At 38.7% G+C, this 25,030-nt stretch overlaps 1 protein-coding gene across 14 annotated transcripts in view; it reads right to left on the bottom strand.

Moving 5' to 3' along the window:
* Window positions 1–199: 199 nt before the first annotated feature.
* gish (casein kinase I gish) overlaps window positions 200–25,030 on the bottom strand; it is a 315,663-nt gene continuing 290,832 nt past the window's right edge. For 11 of the 14 annotated variants that reach the window (XM_065223566.1, XM_065223554.1, XM_065223564.1 and 8 more), the window contains one exon: window positions 14,723–14,833. In XM_065223566.1, coding sequence (XP_065079638.1) covers window positions 14,723–14,833 — 111 coding nt within the window. Of the gene's footprint in view, window positions 2,843–14,722; window positions 14,834–25,030 lie in introns of those variants that run through there. The other 3 variants (XM_065223553.1, XM_065223556.1, XM_065223559.1) reach the window with 1 other exon arrangement.

Below are 25,030 nucleotides of genomic sequence, written 5' to 3' on the forward strand. Positions count from 1 at the left end.
CAAAAAAAAAAATCAATAATTTTAGAACTTAACGGTAAAAAAAAACACTAACATCATTGAGGAGAAGAAGAACAGAAGAAATTCAAAACCAAAAAAACCAAAGGATGTGAAATTAATCAAACAGAAACAGTGTGCAAAAAGCGATAATAATTAATATTTAGCTACTACAGTCGTTTCATTTTTTTTTTATTATTTAGCAATTTCACAATTTGTTTTGTTTGCTCATTAGATAACTGCTTCCTAAACGCAACGTTTTTTTTTCTCATCATCTTTCACTTATTTTCAATTTCCCTTTCTTTCTCTCGCTTGCTAGCCTAATAGTTTTCTTTCAGCTGACTTAAATACACTTACTCGATACGCAGTAAAAAATATACACTATACAAAAGAAACTATTTATATCACAATTAGATTAAACGAAAAAGAAAAGAAAAAAACAGAGCCACTGTTGCTCTCATCCTATCGTTCTCTCCTTCCTTGTTTACTCTGTTCGGTAGGTACTCAAGAAACAAAACAAAACAAAAATATATTGGAAGTTGAACGCACTGAAAAAATAGCAATATTTTCCTAAGCATCCACTTCTCCTCCGTTCTTTGCTTGTTGCTGAAAAGCATTCTTCTTCAGTTAAAATAAAAAAATAGTACACGTTCGTAAAAAAAGACAACTCAAGAAACGCTATCTAACAGTTAGTAGTCCTAACAAACAGGAAAAAAAGGTAATGATTCAAAGAGAACAATATGCTGCCTATACAAGTGTGATTTTTCTTTTCTGACGCGTGCTGAATGGTGTTCTTTTCTCTTTTCTCTCGCGATTCTCATTTTCATTATGATTTTGTAAACTAGCTTGGTTTCCTTACAAATCGAAAAAAATGACTGATTGGTTTCCTCTTAGTCGGTTCACGTCGTACACACGACAAACAAAAAAAAAAGAGAAGAGTGTTCGAACGAAGCAACGCGGGTTGCTTTCGATACTTTCTGATATTACTGTATTTTACGAGGGGGGAGGGGTGGTAGTACTAGAATACCACATCTGTTGCAATAGCAGTAGTAGTACTAGAAAACAATACTAGTACGTTGCACAAGCTTCTCGATAAATGCATGGCTGGCTACGAATGAGGATGTTTCAAGGGAAGTTTCACCTTCTCAATTCTAGTGCAGTACGAGCGCAGTACTAGAAGCCCCATTGTTTGCGTCACTGCCCTGGATTGGATTCTTGCCCGTTGTAATGCATTTTTATTTAATTTCGAAATTTTAACAAACAAAAAAAAAACGAACAGATGACTTCAATACTGATTGAAGGTATTTCGTGCGACACTGAGTCAGGAACGAGTTCCGTAGACGCCGAAAGCAAAAAGGACTAGATCCGAGATAAAATTTTGTCGCGATCGGGATTTGTTTGTTTGCTGGTTTCTGTCACCGAATGATGGGTCTGAATGGGAGAGACTGTCTGAATCCTGCTACGACCGGTTCCGAATTGTTGGGAATTTTGTTTGAATAGGTAGCAGAGAAGAGTAGTAGGCGGCGTGACTGGTTAGTTTGTTCTATCTATCCTAGAGCTAAGTAGTGGTAGAAGAGAGGCACTCTGTTCGGTGGAATCGAAGAAGGCTTGGTCAAACCCGCTTCAATCGGCACTTGCAGGGGTGCCACGCGTGGGGGAAAAACGGAATGTTGTTGTTGTTGTTGTTGTAGATTACAATGTTCGATTCTATTGTTCCTAGATCGTTTTGTGGCTAGTCTATTTTTTTGAGCGATAGATAGAGGGAGATGAAAGAAGCTGCCAATACTGGGAGGGGATTGATTTATTTTTGTTTAAAAACATCGTATGTCGTGTGGTAGTACTAGAGGAAAGTAGTAATAGAAGGTGTGGTACAAAGGGAAGGTTGCTGGTGATCAGTTGTTTTGTTGTGTTGTACTTTGTTGTAGTAGCAGTGGAAGAATAATTGGTAGTAGTAGAATGCGCTGATATGATGATGTACTAGAACTACTGAGGGTCGGATAGACAGTGAGGCCGATAGTGGTAGTACTAGTGGTGGTCGTCTGCAGGATCCCTTCCGGGGAACCGGAAGTCGATATCAAAGCTTACGGAAAAAGTGTAACAGGATCGTAAGGTCATCGGGGTCGAAATCGATGTCATCATCAAAGTCACTACTCGTCGTAATCAATTTTCGTTTGGGATGGTTTTTTTAAGATGATCGGTTTCGACATATGTGGGACACATACGGACACGCACACACACACACACATGGAGAACGGTTCACGACGGGTTGTTCCGATTTCGGACGAGCGTGTCGACAACGCGTTTGGATTGATTTGTTCAACGCACGGCGACCCGATTTGGCGTTTTTTTTTTTTGATTAAGTGTGTGTGCGGTTTTTGGGCAGAACCGGTTACGCGACAAAATAGCGTATTTTCAAGGACGACCATGAATCGTAAATGGAAGGTGTTACCATTTTTTTGTTGTAATTTTTTTTTGCGATTGCGGTTTGTGTGTAGTATGATGTTGGGACGTAACACCGCGCGGAAAAAAATTATAATAAATAATTTAATAATTAATTAATTAATAATCTGGATTAGCATAATAATAGTTAGCAATAAATTACAATGGAAGTGTCGGCGTTTGGGCGGTCGGTGTCGATGCCAGTACAGAGGTGGATGGATATCTGATCGTATGCTGCGACGACGCCTGGATGTAATCCTGGCTTGGATTCAGCACGCTGTCGCGCGAGTTGGAGTGTGACGTTGCACGTAGCAGCTTGACTGCCTCACGTTCCGGACTACATTGCACTGCTTCTAGTCATTTCTGGCGGGTCGATTTCTTCTTCTTTCGTTTAAAGAAACAACAACATCTGCAAAGAGGAAAAGAGAGAATGCGAAACGAGATTAGCACACGGTTTAGGAATATTAGTATTCTTAGTACTGCAGGGCAGAGGTCGTTGACAATCTCGAAAACTAAATTAAAGCATATTTTCCCTGTAATTGTGCGAGCGTATCTAAAGCGCTGCATGATTCACCTTCACATTTTTGGAATCCTTATCTATAGGGGGTAGGGGTATTCTTTTTCTCCGAGGATGTGCCAGTAGATATATAACCATTCGATGGCGTAATTTAAGAGATGTTCCTCGATTTATCTTAATTCTCTTTGAAGCAACAAAAAACGGCAACCTACGTGCGTGGGTTGATGCAAAAGAGAAATGCTGGGAGCCTAATTATGGCACCGAAGATACACGAAATTCAAGGACAAAGTCGTTAGGATTTTTTCCTCCACTGAGTGATTCGTGCTTTGCTGCTCGAAACGAGGAACGTGATACCGGTGACCTGGATTAATGTGCATGCTATAGGGTGTCCCAGAAAGTATAAGCACAGTTTATTATTGGAATAAAACAACGTTATGTTAAGGAACTCAAATTTTTAATTCATATATATGGTCTTTTTCAATTGCATGATAATAATCCGCAGTTCCTTTAATCGTATGCCAAAGAGCGAAATTTTGATCTGCCGCTGCCTATCAGCTTCAGCACAGATTCCTTGGTGATGACTTTGGCTACTTTTGTTCAGTCTTTTTCAAATTCTCTAATTGAATTCGTTGCCTTGAAGTGTTTCCGTAGATATCCCTTGGAAAGGGCCCAACAAGGTTCGATTGACCGGGCCTCCGGAGGATTCATCTCTTTTGGCATGTATTGGACTTTGTTTGTTTTGTACCAAGCTCCCGTGTCTTTCGAGTCGTGCAGTGTTCATCGTCTCCTTCGTCATAAATGGACAACTTGCCAAACTCACATATCGCTTGCCAATCCATGGCTTTCTTACCTGACCATCACGGACTGTGTAATATTGATCTCCCGGAAGCATCTTGTAGTAAAATTTGACAAATGTTTCATCGTTCATGATAACACGCGGCAATTTTCCACACAGTAGGCGATCATATCTAGACCAACAATTGAAATAGGCGGAACAACCAAACGCAGGGCTGATAGCACCAAATATATCCAAAAATAGTGATTTTAGTGACTAAAATGAGTAAAAAAGGGACCATTAAGTGACTAAAATCAGTAAAAAAGTGACCATTAAGTGACTTTTAAGGCACAAAAAGTGACCAAAAAAGGAGACCCAAGTAGAACTTATTGAGCTCCAATTTAAAAATGTATAAGAAGATTTTAAGCATTTTGTCAATATTAGTAGTATTTGTTCTTGTATGATCGGTATCTGTTGTAAACAGACATGAGTGATTGATTTTTACACTAGCATGCTGCTGGCTACTCTTTCATTTTGTTCAATTTTCAAGATAAATCCTTTTTTCAGTAAACCTGTTCCAATTCATAATTGTTGCCCAAAATGTGTGTTGCATTTTAAATATTATGCTATGAAAATTCATTATAATTATCGTTAATAAAAACAATCGCTATTGTATGGTTTTTTGCGTGTTTTATAATACAACAACCTATATAATCCGTCTTCATCTGCAGGAAAACACATCTAAATTTCAGCTGTTCGATGGAACACAACGTACCAAGAAGACTGGCAATTCTACTAGCTTTCATGCGCATCCATATAGTATTTCATTTGAACAAATACCCTCAAGCTTTGAGCGTTGAATGGCGAGACTGTGACCCTTGGTTGGTATTGTATACAAGCACTTATATGTTGTCAGTTTTCTTACAGACAGGGCTGCACATCAGTCCCATATGAGTTTTTGTCAGTTTTGAGTTCTCAATACTATTCGTTATCTAATGGCATCTCCTAATGCATTACGCCTCTTATTAAATTTGACCGCGTTTAGTGCACTATTGGTATTATTGTAATTGGTCAGAAACTGGAGCGATTATCCGGTAAAATCCATTTCCTTTCACAACTCTTCAGTATCTATTTTATGAAAAATATTGATTAAATCAAACGGAAAATTACCAATTACGGAAGCACAGCAAAATCTAACATATAGTCAGATGTTCCAAATTAAAACCCTAAAGCTTTCAGCATCCCATAGTGAACCACTTGTTTTAATTAACATTTTTTGCAAAAAAAAAAATGTAAAATGAATGTCTATTTCTGGGTTGAATTTAATGTGATTCAACCTTATCTTGTGCTTCTGTGCCGAGATTAGATTCTTTGATTAGTATGAATTTCTCCTTGTTTTCCAGTAAAAGTTTGTTATCATCCATCATCAGAACGTAAACATGCCTTCAGCGAACACTGAGTGGTCCACAAAAACGTAATGATGACTTCAACTTTGAATGCAGATGCATGGAACCAATATATTTGACTAGTTAAAGTATCAGGTTAACGTTCACCTTATTAATAAACAGTTTAAAATCAACAATGAATAGTACATGAATCTAGTGACAGCTAATAGAGGATCCAAAATAGGGAAATTAGTACTACTTCTTTCCGAAGTAGTTAGTTATAACAGTTGCTTTCTTCTTGTTGACTATTTCCTCCATGCTGTCAGCTGCTCGTTTTTGCGACGCTTGCTTTTTGCGTACTGACTCGACACCATTTCAGCCATATCCTTGTTTTTGTATAATTTTCTAAAAATTGAAGTTTGGACACACAATTAAACACACAAAAATCATCGATTCACAAATCGCCTCGTTATTCAACAATGCTCCATGGAATCATTGATTTTATACATGAAAAAGGTTGAACATAGCCACTTCACCTAAAAAACACATAAAAACTATTAATATGGACTCAAACTATTGAAACGAAAACAGGTCTTTTCGTGCAACTAACTTTTTTTACATATTTCTGATTCTTCTCTTAACTCAAGTAGGTGTCGCTACCGTACAACAACATCCCCGTATTCTAAAGATATTTTATTTTGGTGCAACAATTAGTTTTTCTCAAAAAAACAAAACAGTTTAGTTATACTTAACCAATTATATTACTATATAAACTCACTTATATTTTTCTCACTGAGAAGATGAATAATCCTTCATTATGTGAAATTTATTTATTAAAATTATTTAATAGCTTTATAAATGTTCTTATTTCTTAGACTTCAGTAATTCACTTCAACGAAACATGCAGTACACGACAATTTTAGAGGGAAGCCCTCAGAACTTTATAGAAGTACTCATCACTTCAAGAAGTTCCATAGATATTAATGAAGTTCAGAGAAGATCATTGGGAGAACTTCAAAATTATTTAAGAACCTTGCGTCAGTTTATTCCAACAATATATAGTTTAAAAAAAATCTCAAAAGTTAAGAGCAATTTGAAGGGTTTATTGAGAATCCTCCAGCATGTTATCTTAACTCAAAGACTTAAGAGAAGATCATAAGTTTTCAGAAAGTTTTAAAGAACTTCAGGTAAATTTTGAAAATTTTAAAGATTTTCCTCAAATTTCAGAGAAGTCCTAAAAACTAATGAATTTTACAGAATTTTAAAGAAGCTTAAAAGTTTCATAGAAGATCCTAGAACCACATCAGAGAAAGTTTAAGAATTTCAGACAACTTTATATATTGAGAGAATTTCTCCCAGCTTCTAAAAAAATTAAACAAGTTTTAGAATCTGCCAGCATTTCGAAGAAGTCTAAACTTTTTTTTTAATCCTTTGGAAATTTTTTATAATTTCAATAATGTTCAAAGCATATAAAAAAGTTCCCTGAATCTCAAAGAATTCCAAAGAACAAAATATTTCAAGACCAAACTAACTAAAGAGAGGGTTATAGTTTTTCATCAAATGTCGCAGAACATCAAGGAAGTTTGAGGAGCTTGGCAGAATATGTCAGAAGTTCAAAAAACTCTTTGAGCTTCAGAGAAGTTTATTCATTTTAAGGACGAAGGGGTAGCGGGTCTTGAATTATTAAAAAATTCTACGCTAGAGGAATGCTCCTTTAGAAAATGTGAGAATTCAGGAAAAGTTCATAGAACTTTAAATTATTTCCCAGAACTTCAGATAGTTTCCTTGCACATCAATTTTGTTTTTTCGGATTGAAGTTCTAGTTCAATTAGTCCAAATACTTAATAAAAGAACACCAAGCTTCTCCAAAGCTGCTAAAAATCAAAAGAAGCTCCCAGAATTGTAGAGAATACGAAAAATCTCACAAGAATATCCCAGCATTTTAGAGAAGTTCTCAAAACGTCATAGTACCTTCAAGTACTTCAAAGGATTTTCCAGCATATACCAGGTTCAAAATAATGCACAATATATCTAGCATAAAACAAAATTTACAACACCGGTGTTGTGGTTTTTTTTATAGTTCTAAATAAACCGAAACCAGGATTTAGGACTACGTTGAAGAAGCCCGTAGAAATGATGGAATCGAAAACAACCAAAAATACACTAACGAAAAACCAAAAGCAACATTTCGAACGCTAGGCAATTTCCGGGACACTTGATAATGTGGGACGTTTTGCAGGACAATTGGTAATGCGGGACAGGAAGGCGAATCCGGGACGTCTTGTCACTTTAGCGTATTCCTTACGAGGCAAGTAAAAAGTGAGCCGAACACCTAAAGCCGATGCAATGCAAAAGCGCATTTTTACGACCATTTCCGCCATTTGGAAAGCTACCGAAAAACTAGTTTAGTTGGGTGAGAAATGCACAATAAAAAAACGCACTAGGTGGGGTTATGTTTTATTAAATTTCTCTTATCGTTGTTTTCACTGCGGAATTTTATTTTATTAACGAATAAAAGAAAGCGGATACCTCATTGTTCGGCAAGGTTGCAAAGACTCATTTCAGCTAAAATAATGTTTTTCGGAATAATAAAACCAAAAGATGGTATGATGACATGTTTTACTTGTAACTTACAAGAAGAGGTTACAAAGTATGCGTTGGAAACATAAAACTTGTAAATTTTGCTTTCTATGAGTCACAATCAGCGATTTGCTGATCGCTGAGTGAGTGAGTGAGTGAGTGAGTGAGTTTTTGAAAAATCGCTGATTGTGACTCTCATGAAGTGAAATAAACAGGTTTAATATGTCAAACACATTCTTTGCAACCTCTTCTTGTATCCTAACAATTCAAAATTTGATCATGGCATCTAATTATTTCATAATTTAGAAAAACATTGTTTTAGCTGAAATGAGTCTTTGCAACCTTGTTGTTCGGCGGTATGTTTGGGCGAATTTTTCGCCAGAAAGAGTAAGAATAACATTAATCTCACTCATCTTCATATGCTAGAACTCTTTACTCCTTGTGTGAATCATTCGTATTCATTCACTCCACAGAAAATCCTCATAAGGATCTGTCATGTGAACTTCAGTCAACATTTAACCTGTCAAAGCGAAAAAGAATTGACCGATATTCCTAAACAGGAATAGAAAAATATTTTGCGTTCTTTATTGAGCGCCTCCTTCGCTTTAAAAAAAAGTGACTTTAGTGACTTTTTGACGAAAATAGAGACTTTGAAGTGACCACCTTAAAAAAAGTGACAAAGTCACTAAAAAGTGACCCGCTATCAGCCCTGCAAACGTAAACAATGGCTTTAAACGCAAATTCCTGAAGAATCAAACCACTCTCACGCAAACTAACCATGCCATTCAATAAAGGAAGTTTGCTCTATCAGATGGTGGTGTTAGATTGCTTCGATGTGTTTTGATTATCGAGGAATTTGCGTTTAAAGCCATTGTTTACGTTTGGTTGTTGCGCCTATTTCAATTGTTGGTTTAGATATAGCTTCCGAGCCCTCGGTTTGACGGATGCGGCTTCTTCTGCTTCTTGAACGTTTTTAGCGTTGGACGTTACACTTCGATGTTCTCAGTTTTATTTGACAGAATCTCGAACAGAGGCACTGTTCTTATTGACAAAAGCTTGGTGATCTTCTGGTCCACCGGTCCCGGTTTACGGCCAGATTTTCGATGTGCCCTCGAAGGTAACTTCTTCACCGAACTTCCGGATGGCGGTTTGGACTGCTTCGATACTTACTTCCTCCATTTTCGCCAACTTCCTTACACCATTTGTGCATGATCTGTATGCGCTTGTTCGGGGAAAAGCCTCGCATTTTGATGATTTTGTAAAAAAAAATGCACTTTGCGCACACAAACTTGTTGAGCAATAAGTAAACAACAACACACATCGATTGGCGAGGAAAGAATAATCAAAATTTTGTTTAAAGTACCTTTTCAATTGTTGGTCTATAATATATTGAATTGGTTCCGCTTTTTGATTGATTGAAATTCTCTCTGCCAGACTATAAATATAGCGACTATAGACAAGAGTACCCATCCTTATAGGACAAAAAAGCCATACCTCAGAAATGGGTTTGATTGATTAGGAATTTATTTAAAAGACTTTCAGCCATGGTCTGGTTCGTCTCTTACCTGGAGTGAAACAGATTAAATCTTGTTTAAAGTCTGGTCCACTTAGAATCTGGACACTTTATTTATTCTATAGTAGCGCCTCTAGTGGTCGGATTTGGGATGTTTTGATAGCGATTTGTTTTGAAATTACACGTGTGGTGCAAGTTTCGTTTCAGATCGGCAGCTGAACAGGAAGGTGTTGAGGTCGATCAAGAGAAACCCAGGACTCTCGGATCGGCCACCAAAACACCCCATTCTAGTCGAAATTCTAGTACTACACTATGTTTGTTTTGATTCGCTATGAAAGTTTGACAGATAAAATGAAGGGTTCGTGGATTTTCCTATGTTTCGAGGGGTGCATCGACTAGTTTGGGACCGAAGAGAGTACCAGAGCTGAGCCAAAAAGCTGAGCACGTTCCTTCGGGACCTTCTGGTCTTAGAGTTACCTCTAACAGGCCGAACTGTCGTCGCCGTTACCTGAAATTTCTGAATTTCACTCTTCTTAAACTTCTTTCACAAAAATTAAAGAAAAAACAAATCAAATCTAACACACAAGCAAAAATATTTTAAGCTTCTTCAGTTGCTTCTTCGAGCGGGAGGATACAAATCTTCGCAATCGGACGACGGATGATTCCCTTGCTGGTTTGCAGATCGACGACTAGGATGAGCCCATCTGGTCCGGGGATGGTGTTGACGATTCTTGCTAGTGGATTGGCCGGATTTCAGTGTTCGGTGTGATGTGTCGATTTTCCTTCTGCAGCTCCTGCAAGTATTCGGTCTTCCACTGGTACCAAAATTGCTGGACTCTTTGCTGGAGACGCCGGTAGTGGTCCAAACGACTGGAGTCAATGTTGCTAACGTCGACTTCGGGGAGAGCGGTCATTGTAGTGCCAATTAGGAAGTGTGTGTCGGAGTGAGCACAGCCAAATCATTCATGTCTTCAGTCAGTGGAGTCAATGGCCGGGAATTCATTGCTGCCTCAATTTGTGCCAGCACGGTGCACCTGTCGATGTAAGTGCTTCTTCGCAATCTTCACTGCTGCCTTCCACAATCCACCAAAATGTGGGGCTTTCGGCGGTGCCATATGTCACTGAATTCCCTGGTTCACACAGTGGTTGGCTATTTGACCGGTCGCCTTCTCCTTCTGCATCAACTGGTATACAGTACTTGCTCGCTAACTGGGCTAAAAGCGCAGGCCAGTTAGCGAATTCCTCTCGCTAACTGGGCATCAAAAAACACTGAGGGGAACTTCGATGAATTGTTTGATCGACGTTAAAAAAAATTATGTACATTGAATTGAAGCAATGTAAAGTTTGTTATTGTTATTCTCGCAGCATTCAATTTCGCGAGTTTAGAAAGGCTTAACGCTTTCGCTAAAAACGCATTAACACTTAATATTCCATTCGAATGCCCCTCACTAATTTTGACAACAAAATGTCAAACTAAATGTGACGTCTATTATTGACGTTTGACTGCTTTTTAACTGGGCTACAGCCCAATTAACGAACGCCCAGGTAAAAAGCAGCCTAGTCAAAGAACGCCCAATTAGCGAACAAGTACTGTAATTCGCGAAGTTTGTTTTGGGCACCCTGAAAGTTTTTCCCGTTATCGGAATGGATGTGTGCAGGGCAACCACGAAGAGCGATGCATCTTCGCAGTGCAGTGATAAATGCGGGGGTGGATAAATCGCTCACAAGCTCCAGGTGCACGGCTTTGGTGACGAAGCATACAAACACGCTGAAGTAGGCCTTGGTTAGTGCAGCTCGTTTGTGGATTGGCCTGATGTATACTGGGTCGGCGTAGTCAACTCCGGTGACTGAAAACTGTCCGGTTTGGTGCATGGTGGGTACGGGTGAAGCACGAGCGCATCGAAAGCAGTTTCTAACGATACCATTGACCAATCTACGTCCTTGAATTGGCCAATATTCTTGCCGGATGGCTGCTAGGGTTACTCGACCGCCAATAACCGGGTAAATGGATGGGAAACTGGGTAGGAGGATGGGATGTTTGGTTATATAAGGCTGCTCCGAAAGACGCAATCCACCTCCAACTCTGAGAATGCCGTCCGGGTCGACGAAGGGGCACAAAAGGCGTAAGTGCGAATGCTTCGGAACCGCTTTTCCCTTCCCCAAGTACCTAATCTCCTCCTCGAAAACATCTGCTTGGGATAGTTTAACTAATTTTTTGCGAACCATTTCCATTTCGTCAACGGTGATCAATTAGTAAAACAATCACTCATAGCATGTCTTTTAAGTATTTAGGTGTCTGGTTCATTTGGAATCGATGGACACATGGAGAAAACATATTGCGTATTTGAGTCAAAAATGCCAGCAAAGGATCAATTTTCTTCGGATTATCACCGGTGGGGAGCCCATCCGGAAGAACTGATAAGGTTGTACCGAACAACCATTCGATCTGTTTTAGAGGACGGTAGCTTTTGTTTTCAATCGGCGACATTTTGAAGCTGCAACGGATTCTATACCGTTGTCTCCGTATCGCGTTAGGCTGTTTGCACTCGACGCATACGATGAGTCTCGAGGTTCTCGTGGGTGTACTCCCCTTAACAGATCGTTTCGCTGAGCTGTCTTTCCGGTTTCTCATCCGTTGCGAAGTTATGAATCCATTGGTAATAGAGAACTTTGAGAAGTTGCTCGACCGAAATCCGCAAACTCGATTCATGAATTTGTACTACGAATACATGACGCTGGAGGTTGGACCGTCTTCGTTCAACCCCAATCGTGCAGGCTTCGAAGACTTCTACAGTCAAGAAATCCATGGAATACCAGATCCTCATCGTTCGATGGCAGTTCCCTCAATTTTCGCTATCAAGTACCGCCACGTCAGTCAAGTGAAGAGATTTTTCCCAGATGGGTCTACCATAAATGCGTCCACTGGTTTTGGAGTATTCAATGAATTTCATAGCGCCTCCTATAAACTTCAGAAACCCTGCTCAGTTTACGCTGCGGAGCTAGCCAGCAGAGCAAATTGCCTCACTTCCCCCTGACCATATTACTTCATTTACACGGATAGCCTAAGCTTACTGGAGGCTATTCGTTCATTGAGGTCGATGAAGCACTCGTCGTATTTCCTGTTTGGAATACGATCTACCCTGAGTGCTTTATCTAATTGTTCTTACACTATCACCATGGTTTGGATCCCTTCTCATTGCTTTATTCCGGGTAACGAGAAAGCGGACTCGTTGGCTAAAATGGGCACAAATCGCCTTTAATGAATTTTTCTCAATTGCTCGTCAGCAAGTCCTCAACAACTGGCGACAAAAGTGAAATGATGGTGATTTGGGAAGATGGCTACACTCTATTCTCCCACAGCTGTCGAACAAACCATGGTTTAAAGGGTTGGGCATGAATCGTGTCTTTATCCGCGTCATGTCTAGGCTCATGTCCAATCACTTTTCATTAGACTCACATCTCTATCGGATTGGGCTCTCAGACAGCAATCTGTGCGCCTGTGGTGACGGTTACCACGACATCGAGCATGTTGTTTGGTCTTGTACTTTATACTATGTTGCCAGATCTGAGTTGCGAGAAACCCTTAGGGCCCGAGGAAAGCAACCTGCTACACCCGTTAGAGACGTTCTGGCAAGACGCGATCTCGAATATATGAAGTTGATTTACAATTTTCTAAAACCAATTTGAGAATTTAAGAGTCTTTAGCAGTTTCATTTTTATTTTATTTTTTAAATTGATGTGTCAGTCCTCTCATCGTTCTCCCAACATAGCCTCTTTTTGTGTTTCGTTTCAGTTGTCTCATCAATTGTCCAATCACCTTTAGAGATTCAGAGCCCTTTCCGCACTGCAGTGCTTCTTCCACGTTCATTCACCAATGCAACGGCGACGGAGGTTAAAACGACAATTCACCCCCATGTACCTTATCCCAAGTCCACATCCAACCTGTTAAAAGATTTTTGTCCTTAACCTCGAGTAAGCCGCGAGTATTCGGGCCCCGTTCTAATAACTTTAGTCCTAAGAAATAATGCTATTATACATTGAATTACGGCTCCGCAAAGCTAACGCAATTGAGCTTTTACAAATAAATTATATTATGAAAAAAGGGTTGAGTTGATCAGATGATTTAAAACTGATGCGACGATGTTACTCCTAGGGTGGGATTGAACTCTCTGAGCTCTGGGTTTACTTTAGTAAACCCAGTATAAATACCAGACTTTATTAACAATAAGTTGCTAAAGGGTGTCCACAGTTTAATTGCATCACTTTCAAAAAGTTGTAACATTTTGCCCTTTGGCTTAATTTTAATGAAATTTTCAGTGAGATGGACTCAGCGTGTATTGTTTACACTGCGTGAATTTCATTGTGAAATTTCAAGTAGTTTTGAAAATGGAGTCGAACAGCGCGTGTACGAAAAAACCCACATCTTTCACACCGAGTCATCGGAAAGATGTTGGGAAACCAACAATCTACTGTTTCGGAGAACGTTTAACTGTCGATAGGAAGCAAATGAGTGCAAGAAAAAGTGTTCCGTACTGCGTTGAAGATCAGAAGCGAGTGGTTGCTGCCTTCAACCGCAAATCCAACTATTCCGTTCGGGATGTCGTGAACACCGTAAGCATCCCAAAGTTGTCACTACGGAACAGGAAATGTTGAAATCAAGGTTGAAAGCAGAAAAACTGTTGATTCAACCGTTGTACAATACCTTAAGGTTCAATTTACTTTGATGCTTTTTCGAAAAATTGAAGAGCAGTTTTTTTCGACGCATTAGTTCAGATTTCAAAATGCTCGCACTATTCGATCCCTTTTCCTATTCTACACAAAATAATGACGCAAGCTTTTAGCAATCTGAAATAATGCGTCGAACAAAACTGCTTTTGAATTTTTCGAAAATGCATCAAAGTAAATTGAACCTTAAGGGTGGAATTAATAACAAAGTTCGGGCATTTGGATTTGGCGAAGAAATAGAGTGAAATAAAGATACGTAAACCAAGCTTATATATAGTATAATATACCCTGAAAATTTCGTGACAATCGGTTGAGAAAGTTATTTTTGGCGAGTACTTCTAAGTGATGCAATTTAACTGTGGACACCCTTTATGAAGGCTGTTATGAACAACCATTTCAAGGGAATACCAGAGAGAACCATAATATTATTCAGCGGAATCCTAAAAGTAACTCAAAAGACATCTTCGAATGATTCTAACTAAAACTCCTATGAAGAGCTATCTTCTAGAAATCTACAAATTATCTAGTTAATTCAAACATTGAAAAATATTTCAAGATGCTGGACACAACAATTTAAGATTCGGAATTTGAAAAAAACTTTTAAACTTCTGAGATGTCATGCTTACAAAAAAAAAATAAGATCCTGCTCCAAGAAAACTCTTCGAAAGGGCAGGAATATATTGAGATTGCAATCAAACTCCTGGACATCGCCAATCAACGGATAGAATTGGGATAACCAAAAAATCGAGATTGATCCTGCGACTGTTAAATGCCACGGACAGTAATTAGAATACTCACTTTGTTTCGTCGACCAGTTCCACTTCCGGCTGCTGCGTGATGGGCGTGTTCGAATGTCCGGCGGTTGGGTCATCGGCATTCAATTCTCCGTTGGTTGAACTTACGACCTGTGTTGGGTTTGATTTTTAACATTTTTGCGTGTGCGTATGTTTGTTTGGGTTTGGAAGTGGTGGTTTGGGGGCACACAGATGATATGGAGAAAAATCAAATCAGGACGTATCAGGATGTGGGGAGGGAAAAAACACGTGGAAGCAAAAGGGAAGAGAAGAAAACAATTTGATTAGTTCGATTTTTACCCGATAGGGGGCGGGGCCGCGATTGTCTCGCAGCCGGTTGCAAAGATCAATATCACTACTAAAGTACTGGATATAGAGAAAATAGTGGTGTGGGTATATAATACGGTAATTAGCGCCATTATCTACACGGTGAGATTGGGGTTTGTGGTGGTGTTTCAGGTGTAGTACAGGTGAGTAGAAGAGAGTGTGTGTGTGGCAAGAGTGGTTTGGTGTTTTATTATTTTTTTTTTGTTAAAGAAAACCAGAAAAATACAGTGCATTCTGCTGCTCGTGGGTTTGGATATCGAATTGTTCGAAAGAGTTTCTAGTTCTGTATACAATTTTTACAGTGCGCCAGGCGGTGGCTGTGTTTGCACGTGAAGAAGTTGGGCAGTGCAAAGTGGGTTTCATGTTACAGGGAATTAAGAAAACTCTACTCGGCAGCCCGCAAAAAACAGGTGGCAGTGTGTGAGAAGGCGTGTGGTTTTTTACTGTTTACATAAAAGCTAATTGTTTCTAGGAGTCTGATTTGGGTGGTTCGATGGAAAATGAGAACGAAAATCCCAAGGATAAACCGAATTCAGGTGAAAACAAAAGAATTAACAAAACGAGAATAACCAGGTAGTCGTACCGATTGAGATTAATGTGAGGATTTGTTTTTCACGTGTCGAAAAGGGATATCGCGTAGGATTAGGAATAATCAACAGTCTTGGCAAAAACAGGCTATTTGTTGCTGGTTGCCCTCTTTGGACGAAATCTTGCGCGAAAAAAGTCGAGAGCTTTATATCAATTTCATGGAATAAGGGGATATTAACGCGTTGTTTCATGCTCTTCTAATAGCAAAATAACCAAAAAAGCTGTTTTAAGCACAAACCAAGCCGGTCATTACTCATCCGTACGAAAAAAAAAAGTTCAAATCCTACTTCGCATGGAAAATGGTCGTTTAGGGAACATGCTTCAGTCGGGTAGTATTGATATATGTTAATGAGTAGAGGTGAGGGGGTCGGAATGAAATGTTTACTTATATACAAATACATGAAATCTCATTCCGAGGTAATTAAAACTAGAGCTACAAGTTGTTAATACTACAGCTATACAACAATCATGGTTTAATGGTCGGTTTATGCACACGATGAGCGGTGAAAAGGTAGTTGAAGGGATTATTTCATGCGAGCTAATCCCAAGTGAGGTGCTTTGTTGTATAATCGCAATTATATTATTAATTGCATCATCACTTGTTTGAATCATTATCCCGCAGCTTAAGGATGGATCATAAATTTCGATTTGAATAGATTGTAGAAAAAAAACAACTGTTGACGACGAGTAACAGGGTTACGGTAGGTAAATTAGGCTCCTTATTTGAAATCCAGGATTGAGGAGCTATGCTAACGACATTAGGCAGCAAATTCAAAAACTGTCTTTTCGCGATATACTTAAATAAGGAGTATGTGAAACGTGCCTTTTTCGAACAAGGTACACCGGAAAGGTAGGAATTACCCGTGCAAAGTCTGAGATCAAATTATAAACTAAATTTGATGTTGTGTTGTCGCTGATAATGATTACTCGTTTTGATCGTTTCAATATCAAAATTAAGAGCAAAACAATCTTCGTGTGACATCACATTGAAAACTAATTCTGCTATCAAAGAGAGCAAACTGAAACCTCAATTTGATGTACATTTTTCCTGTGGATAACACAACGAGTATACAATTTAATGTTCTGCTAAGGCAATGCAACCAAAACGGCGACAACATATTTTTGAAGAGCAAATATACAGCACAATTTGTCAATCACGTAAACTGAAATTTATGATTTCAGTTTGATGTTGATATCAAAATTTAATTTCGATTTGCTGTATTTTGATGCTGGACATTGCTCGGGTAATCTCACTGTTTGGTCATAACTCCGGAAGCAAATCGGCATTGAATTCGATAGAGTTCTATGGGAGTAAGAATATAAATTAAATTGGATCAAATCGGTTCAGCTAGTTTCCAAATCAAACTGGTCAGTGCGAAAAACAGTCAGGTTCAATGAGTCATTTTCATATGAATATGAACTGCCATCTGCCTCATCATTCACTGGCTCGTGAGAGTCTGAATGATTGGGAAGTAAACGAGTCACTGACAGCAGAGCACTCGGTCAGTAGCTCAGTCAGCACGCTTATAGAAATTTTCACGCCTGATTGTATTGGTGCGCTGTGTGAAACTGTGATAGTGAAAATCCGAGGAAAATACTTAACAAACCGCTGTCAATCTCATTAGGACTGATCGAAAAACATACATTTTCAGGTTATCCCGAGGAACATAATAAACAACTTTACACGGCGATAGACCCCCGTTAGTGTGCGTGCGTTAAACGTCGCTAGTCTCTATTCTTCCTTGATGGTACCCAATCTTTGTTTTGAATGACTGAACGTACATGAGTGACTGAATATTTTCGTTGGCTCTTTCATTGCCTCGTCCTTTACTGCTTTGGGCAAACGATCTGGACAGAGCAATGAATTGAATAGTGCAGTTCTTTCACACCCAGCCTAAGAGCACCCGCACCGGTGCGTTGCTATTCGGGCTACTAGTTTGACAACTTTAGCCGTTGCTATTTTAGTTAGCAACTAGTTTCCGCACCGGTCGTTCGACTTTCGCACCGGTAGTTGATAAACTTTTCGTCGAACTTCGAGCTAAAATTGATCACAGAGTTTCGTGATTGTTTTTTCGACAATATTGATATACCTAACAACGAAGACTGAAGATTGAAGGTTGAGATTCAATTACAGATCCAGGCACTCAAGAAACGGTCCTCCGGAAGATCCGAAACATCCAGGGAAATTTAATCGATTTCAGGAAAATTTACTTCAGTGAAGATCAAGAGCTTCAGCCCAAGTAACATTTTAAGTTTTATGAAATACTACAAAGCAACTATAAAACAACATTCATAAAACCCTGGTCAAGGCTATCTTGTCATTAATGCATCCACCAAAACCTCATTAAGACTAGAATATGTCTAGTTGGCCCACCCTGAAGAAGGTTCTGAAGGGTGTATTCTCGAAGCTCTTCAAGATTGATTTACTGCAAAAGGTTGTATGACGAACGCATTGAGAACCATTTGAAAACTACAACAAAAGCTATTTAGCAACAATCAAAACCCTTTCCGAGCCGTTTCCCCTAGCCGCTTACTAAATCCACTAGGAAAGCATCAATCAAGATAGAAAAGGATTTATGAATCCGATCTTATCAAAATAATTATAATAGAAACTGATGGTATAAAAATCGTGTTGAATATCCAAATTTATTACAATAGTTCTCATTATGTGGCCTAGTTTTAAGTGCCTTATTAAATTTCATGTGAAGTGTACATGAAAACATCGAAAAAAATAGGTCCGCTCTCGTAAAACGTCGATTTGACTAATTATTTAACATTGAATAAAATAAATTATTTTTCAGATCGAGCTAGGCTGAGATTATTTTTTTATGATATTCGCATTTAAATGTTTGCTCATTGCTAAATTTACCAAAATATAGTTATATCCAAGGAAATATAGAGAGAAAATCGAAGATTGTAAAAAAACAAGCAAACTAAATGTAATATGGCGGTGGCATAAAAGATGATTTTCATGGGTCATTTGTGAAAAAGTTGTTTTGCTTTTAAGAAATCCATAAAAAAATCCTTATGTTGTAAAATGGCTTTTATGAAGAAAACTTGCAGGCTGAATTGTATTTATCTAAGGTCATTTTGCTTGATCTTAACCCGTTCAGATTTATGGCAGCATTTATGGAGGCAAAGTTGCTTGCAAAAGTTAAACGTCAAAGTTTGTTTATCTTTCGATAGTTGCGCTGTGAGATTCAGCGTTCTTCCAGGCGATTATCTCCCGATGGCTTGGAAGCAGTTACTAAGAAAGTGTTCACAATATTTCGCATTTCGCACAACTGTAACCTCGATAATTCCCGAAAAGATCCCTTTCTTCCGGATGGTTCTGGAAGTGCACCATCAAACGATGCAGAAATGTACAGTTGAATTAATTTTTTCCAAGTGACCCTTTCACCGAATAAAATCGCAGCTATGGATCGGAAACCAACAAGTGTCCGCTAACTGACAGTTTCAGTGGTTTGCTGTCGGTACTGACACAAGTTATTCCGATCTTCACTATTCGCAAGGTCTGGAGAAGGCTGGTTTGTTTTCAGGCTGTTTTGACAATGTTTTATGAATTTGAGGACCACGCTCACTTCTCTCTTCTCCACCAGATGCTCAGTCGTTGATTGTAACCGTTCCGCCGGACGTGCTGGTTCTTCTAAAGAACTAAATTTTACTTCGGTCGATAGCATCGCTTGAATTTTTCTTCCAACTTCGTTTATCCTTCGATATATCCTTGTCATAAATTTGGTTTTTATTCACTGTGAGGATCCATCCTTAAAATTCAATTTGTAAACAGAGGAGATTTTATGATACACTTTTAAAAGCCTAAAAGGCAACAATATATACCATTTGCTCTCATTTAAAACTTAATGGTTATATGATTGCTTTTATAATGATAGAACAGGTTTATAGAGTATTTTATCAAGACATTAATAAAAAATTGCTAATGAAGTTTATGATTGATTTATAGAACAGTTTTATGGTGGGATTGAGAACAACTTTAAATTTAATTTTAAAACAAGACAGTTTTTGACTTCTCGACAGACTGTAAAAGGTTTTTAAAACAGCGAAAAGGTGAACTACTAAGCAGGAACGTGTTACACTGCAAAATGCTGGATTTAAACTAAATGGATTATTCATTGCCATTATAAAACCATCATAAATCAGAGTGGATGCCAAATGATTGCAGAATTGTTACTTGGGAGGGCAGGTTCCACTAAATTCAAGAAAATTACAATAAATTTACTGTAGTTACCAACACATCAGTTAAGCTTAAAGTCCTTTGGACAGTGCTGCAAAATCTCGACAATACACGGTGATTTTGACAATTCTGCTTTGGTCATTCTTTTGAGCTAACAGTCATAGTCAAGGCAAACCATGTCAATTCTCAATGACAATGCTGTCAGTGACGAACATGTTTAGATTTTTATATTAACTAAATTTGTAACGAAATTAAATGACTTGAGCAACACAATGGGGGTTATTCTGAGAGTCGAAGTGACTTTTGTCACTAGTGAAGTGAGAAAAGTCACGTCGTGGTGCATGTCTGTGCAAATCAAATGGAGAGTCACGTCACCACGACGTGACTTTTCTCACTTTACTAGTGACAAAAGTCACTTCGACTCTCGGAATAACCCCCAATTACATCGAGCCGTTAATGTGAACAAGCATCTGCGTCCTGAACTACTTGGATAACAATAATGTGACACAGGATGTACGAAATTACGCTTTTTGTTACCAGGTGAATCTTTGTCATTGACGAAAAAATGAATGAGATTTTGACGAAGGTTATTTTGAGGATCAAGTCTGTCAGTGACTATGTGACGAACAATTTTGTCAATATCGCGCGGAAGTCTGTCAATGACAATGGCAAATCTCAACACTGCCTATGGGTAAGTTACGTGAACTCCGGGTAAGTTCTGAACATTGTAGGACAGTTCCATGTATATCAAAACTGTGAGAGCTTCACCCAAGTAACAATTCTGGTTTTATGAGGGTTCTGTAGTGTATTTAGACTTGTAGAATGCTATAAAACCTGAATCAAACTTGCAATGTTGCTTGGGCAGGGACGTTCCTTGAGCTTCAGGTTAATTACGAGAACTTTATGGCAGTTCCATTTATTTCAGTAAAATAGAGGGAACCATCAAGAAGTTCCGACAATTTAAGGATAGTCCAAAAAACTTCAGGGAATGAATTTAAAAAAAAAATTAAGAAAGCTACGCAGAAGTTCCAAGTTTAAAAAAAAGGTCCTCTGGGCAGTTGCACTAATTTCTGGATAATTCCAGGAACATCATCAAGAGCATAGCGAGAACATTAGGGAAGTTCCGGAAGGAAACCTTTGGAGATCTTCAGGAGAGTCTGAGGAATTAAAAGAAATACTGAGAATTTCAGGGAAGCGTTAGGAATTTCAAAGTGGTTCCAATAGCTTCAGGAAACTGCAGGAACTTATAAGAAAATCTAGCAAATTCAGGGATATCCAGAGAACTTTAGGAAAACCAAAAGAATTTCATATATGTGGAAATGTGGAGATAACTTGAGGAAAATTCCAAGTACCTCAAAGAAGTGAGACTTTAGAGCTTTAGAGAATTTCAGAGATATTAACGGTACTTCCAATAACTTCATAACTTCGAGAAATTCAAGAATGTTCAGACATTGAGTGAAGTTAAAGATTTGCTATGGATTCCGGTCAAAATCAAATCAAAATCAGATTGACCGCCCACGGTTGATGCTCTGTTATTACCAGATCAGCTGCAATTACACAGAGAACCAACAGATGATGTTTGGGACTAACATTCATCCTCAATGTGTAAGAACTGGAGATCTTATATTAAGCAATACCAGCGCCGGCCGTGTCCGAATGCAGGTCAACGGAATGGGAAGGAATGTGTTGACGTGGTACTCGCTGTGAAGGAAACCGAGAAATCCTCTGCGCTTCCACGAGAAATCACTGGGATGTTGGATGTGGGGAAAGGTTGCACGCACAGGCAGGGATCGTTTTTGGTAGAGCGATTATAATACACAAACACACACACACACACACACACGCGCGCGCACTCATCCAATTTCTATTTTTAGATCAGGACCCACACTGTGGTAAGTGATGCGAGCGGTGTTAAAGAAGAATTTGTTTTCATTAAAATCTAGTGGGTATAGAATAAGGCAAAGGGAAAAATTGCAAGGAAGGGGACGGGCCTGGGATTGAACTCCCGACCTTCTGCTCAGTAAGCAGAAACGGTAACCACTGAGCTACCGAGCCTCGTCGATTTGCTATGGATTCCGGTCAATTCGATAAACTTCGAGAAATTTTTTAAGAAGATTTGAAAATTTCAAGGAAGTTTAGAAAACTTTATAAAACTTCTGAAATATTTCGGGAACTTCAATGAACATTAAAGGCTTTTAAGACAGTTCTATTTAGTTCAGGGTAGTACCAACAATCAATACGAAACTAACGATTTTAAATTGGCTCACTACTTGACTAGCCTATTGGTCCCAAGCAAACGATTAACGTACCCCATTCTAGTCGAAATTCTAGTACTACGCAATGTTTGTTTTGATTCGCTATGAAAGTTTGACAGATAAAATGAGGGGTTATTGGTTTTTCCTATGTTTCGAGGGGTGAATCGATTAGCTTGGGACCGAAGAGAGTACCAGAGCTGAGCCAAAAAGTTGAGCACGTTATTTCGGGACCTTCTTGTCTTAGAGTTACCTCTATGGTAGTACCAAGAACTTCAATAGAATTGAGAGAACTTCAGGAATGCATTAGACAGATCCAGAGAAACTAAGGGCAGTTCAACTAATTTCAAGAAAATTGAAGCAATGTTTAAGAAGTTCCGAGAAACTCAGGGAATTTACAAAACTTCATCAAAGTACCAAGACCTTTATTTAAATTTCAGAAACATAAGAGATGTTACATGAGCATCAGGCAAATGTGAGATCATTTTAAGTGAGTTCCATTGTTTTCATTGCAGTTTAAAGAACTGCAAAAAATTGCAGGAACTTCATCGACGATCGGATTATGTTCTTGAAAATCACGAGTTCTTTTATAATGTTCAGAAATCTTCAAGGACGTCTAGAGACCTTCAGAAAAGTATATAGATTGTTTGGTAGTTTCATTATATTTTGGGAAGTTCTCGAAACTTCGCAGATGATTTTCAATCACTTAAGGAAAAATGCAGGATCATTCAAGAAGTTCAAAGGAATTATGGGATATTCTAAGAATTTCACGAATTTTTCGATACTTCAGAAACAATGTGGGGTCTTTAATGGAATGTTATGGATATGATTAAAACTTCCGGAACAATTGACCAATTAGTGAACTTCAGGAAAGATTCAAAACCTCAGGGAAGTCCAAAAAAGTTCAGGGAGAATGAGAGATTTTTGACGAAGTGCCATGAGCTTCAATGAAGTATTCAAAAGGTCAGGAAAATTGTGGAAACCTCAAGGAAGACCAAGAAACTTAAAGGTAATCAGTAAGTTGCGGGAACTTTAAAAAACTTACAGAGCTTAAAGAAAGCTCAGAGTCGGGCAGCTCAAATTAGAGAGCAGAGTGCGCATACAGGTTTTAAATTGAAATTCATTCATGCAACATCAGAACAAGTTAATTACAAAAATCTAGATTTTTTTTTTTTTTTTTCCTCTGTTCGGGACATAACACCACTGCGACCAGTAATTTGATCTATTGTAGTATATCCCGTGTCCTTAGTTTAGTGCATGTCGTATTACTCCATCACTATTGAGAAATGATGAAGTATTCGGTTTTTATACAGTTGTCATTCTTGTCTTCATCGCAAGGAATCGATTCTAACTGAAAGGTCCCGCTATTTATACCCTTCGGAGTTGGAACACCCTCCAAAGGCGCGCCCCTTTGTCAGTCAAAATTGGATTCCTTAACAACAAAAACAAGCTATGACACCGATAATGACCATGCATCAGAACCCTAGTCTTAACCACTTCAAACTAGGGAACAACGATTAGAAGATTAGGAATCACATTGGTGAAGACTAACTAACTCATTTTTTCCTTGTTTCAAGATCATCCTCGGTCCAGGCAACCCGAGGACTTATCACTATCAACAAGGCATAAAAAGTAACAAGGACTAAGATGTGTTCCTTTGATTACTGAAACATCCTGTTTCCCTAGTTTGAAGAAGTTAGGACTAGGAATCGGTGGTAGATCTTACATCCCGTAACGTACCACGAAAAGGTGATCTACCCACGTTACGGGGTAAAAAAAAAATCTAGATTACTTTTTACTGATTTCCCACATTTACGGATGTTCCGGGTCTTCCAGAGGACCGCTTTGCTATCCCTTAGGTCCACATTTTTGTCCCAGATCCAAATTCATTAATGTAGTATCAAAATAAGTGATTAATAAAAAAAAGCTTAGCTCTAGGATCATTTATACGAATTGACCACCTTCACGGATATTCCGGATCTTATGGAGAACCGTTCCGTGGTCACCAGAGTGCAGATACTGGTTTCAAATTAAAATTCATTCATCCAACATCAGAACAAGTTTCCCATATTTACGGATGTTCCGGGTCTTCCAGAGGACCGTTTTGCTATCCCTTGGGTCCACATTTTTGACCCAGATCCAAGTTCATCCAAATTTGTTTTCAACCATTTTCAAATGAAAAACAAAACTCACATTGTTCACTCGGCTGTCGACAGAAGCAGACCACTCTCAATGTGTGTCATGCGATCGTCTGTTTACTCGGCAGCAACAATTGTGTGTATGTGGTCCTCCTCATTGTTCTTCATCAGCAGTTCTTTCAGTCGATGCGTCGTCGACTTAGGAAAGCAACCGTTTCGTGTTGAGTGTGTGAGTGCTGACCACGTTTTGCGCTCTGACCCTCGTTGGCGAATCTGCCATAGAATGACACCACTGGAAGTGGCTCCCGTTCTGGTGGAGGAGGTTTATTGGACAGTTTATCGGATGATAAAATGTTTATTGTGTTGTACCTTTTGACTATAGTTTTAAGATGTATTGCATAGTGAACAAGAATCCTCAGCTCTGTTAAGTTAATTCGGTTGAGCCTTATCAAATAAATCAATAAAAAAAAGGAAAGATAGCAACGCTTGGGTCGGTTGCTATCGCGCTGCTATAGTTGTCAACCCACTGTTCACCGAGAGGCAGATTGTTATTTCCCACACTTGAATAGCAACCCCCGGTGCTTTTGCTGCGTTATGGTGGAGGTTGCTAAAATATCTTTAGCAACGCATTGCTGCGGGTGCTCTAAGCAGTTAGTAATTTTACGCTCTGAATCTGGTTGTTAAAACAATTCCAAGGATCGATATTACATAATTGAAATCTGCTATACAAGCTCAAATTAATACAAAAGTGTATTGCAGCATGAACGAAAACCAATTAAGGTATTATTAGCATCATTCTATTGTAATTAAA

This window comes from Ochlerotatus camptorhynchus, unplaced genomic scaffold, assembly GCF_037179485.1.
Source record: "Ochlerotatus camptorhynchus isolate MF236.1 unplaced genomic scaffold, CSIRO-AGI_Acam_v1.1 ptg000193l, whole genome shotgun sequence".
NCBI classification, from domain to species: Eukaryota; Metazoa; Arthropoda; class Insecta; order Diptera; family Culicidae; genus Ochlerotatus; species Ochlerotatus camptorhynchus.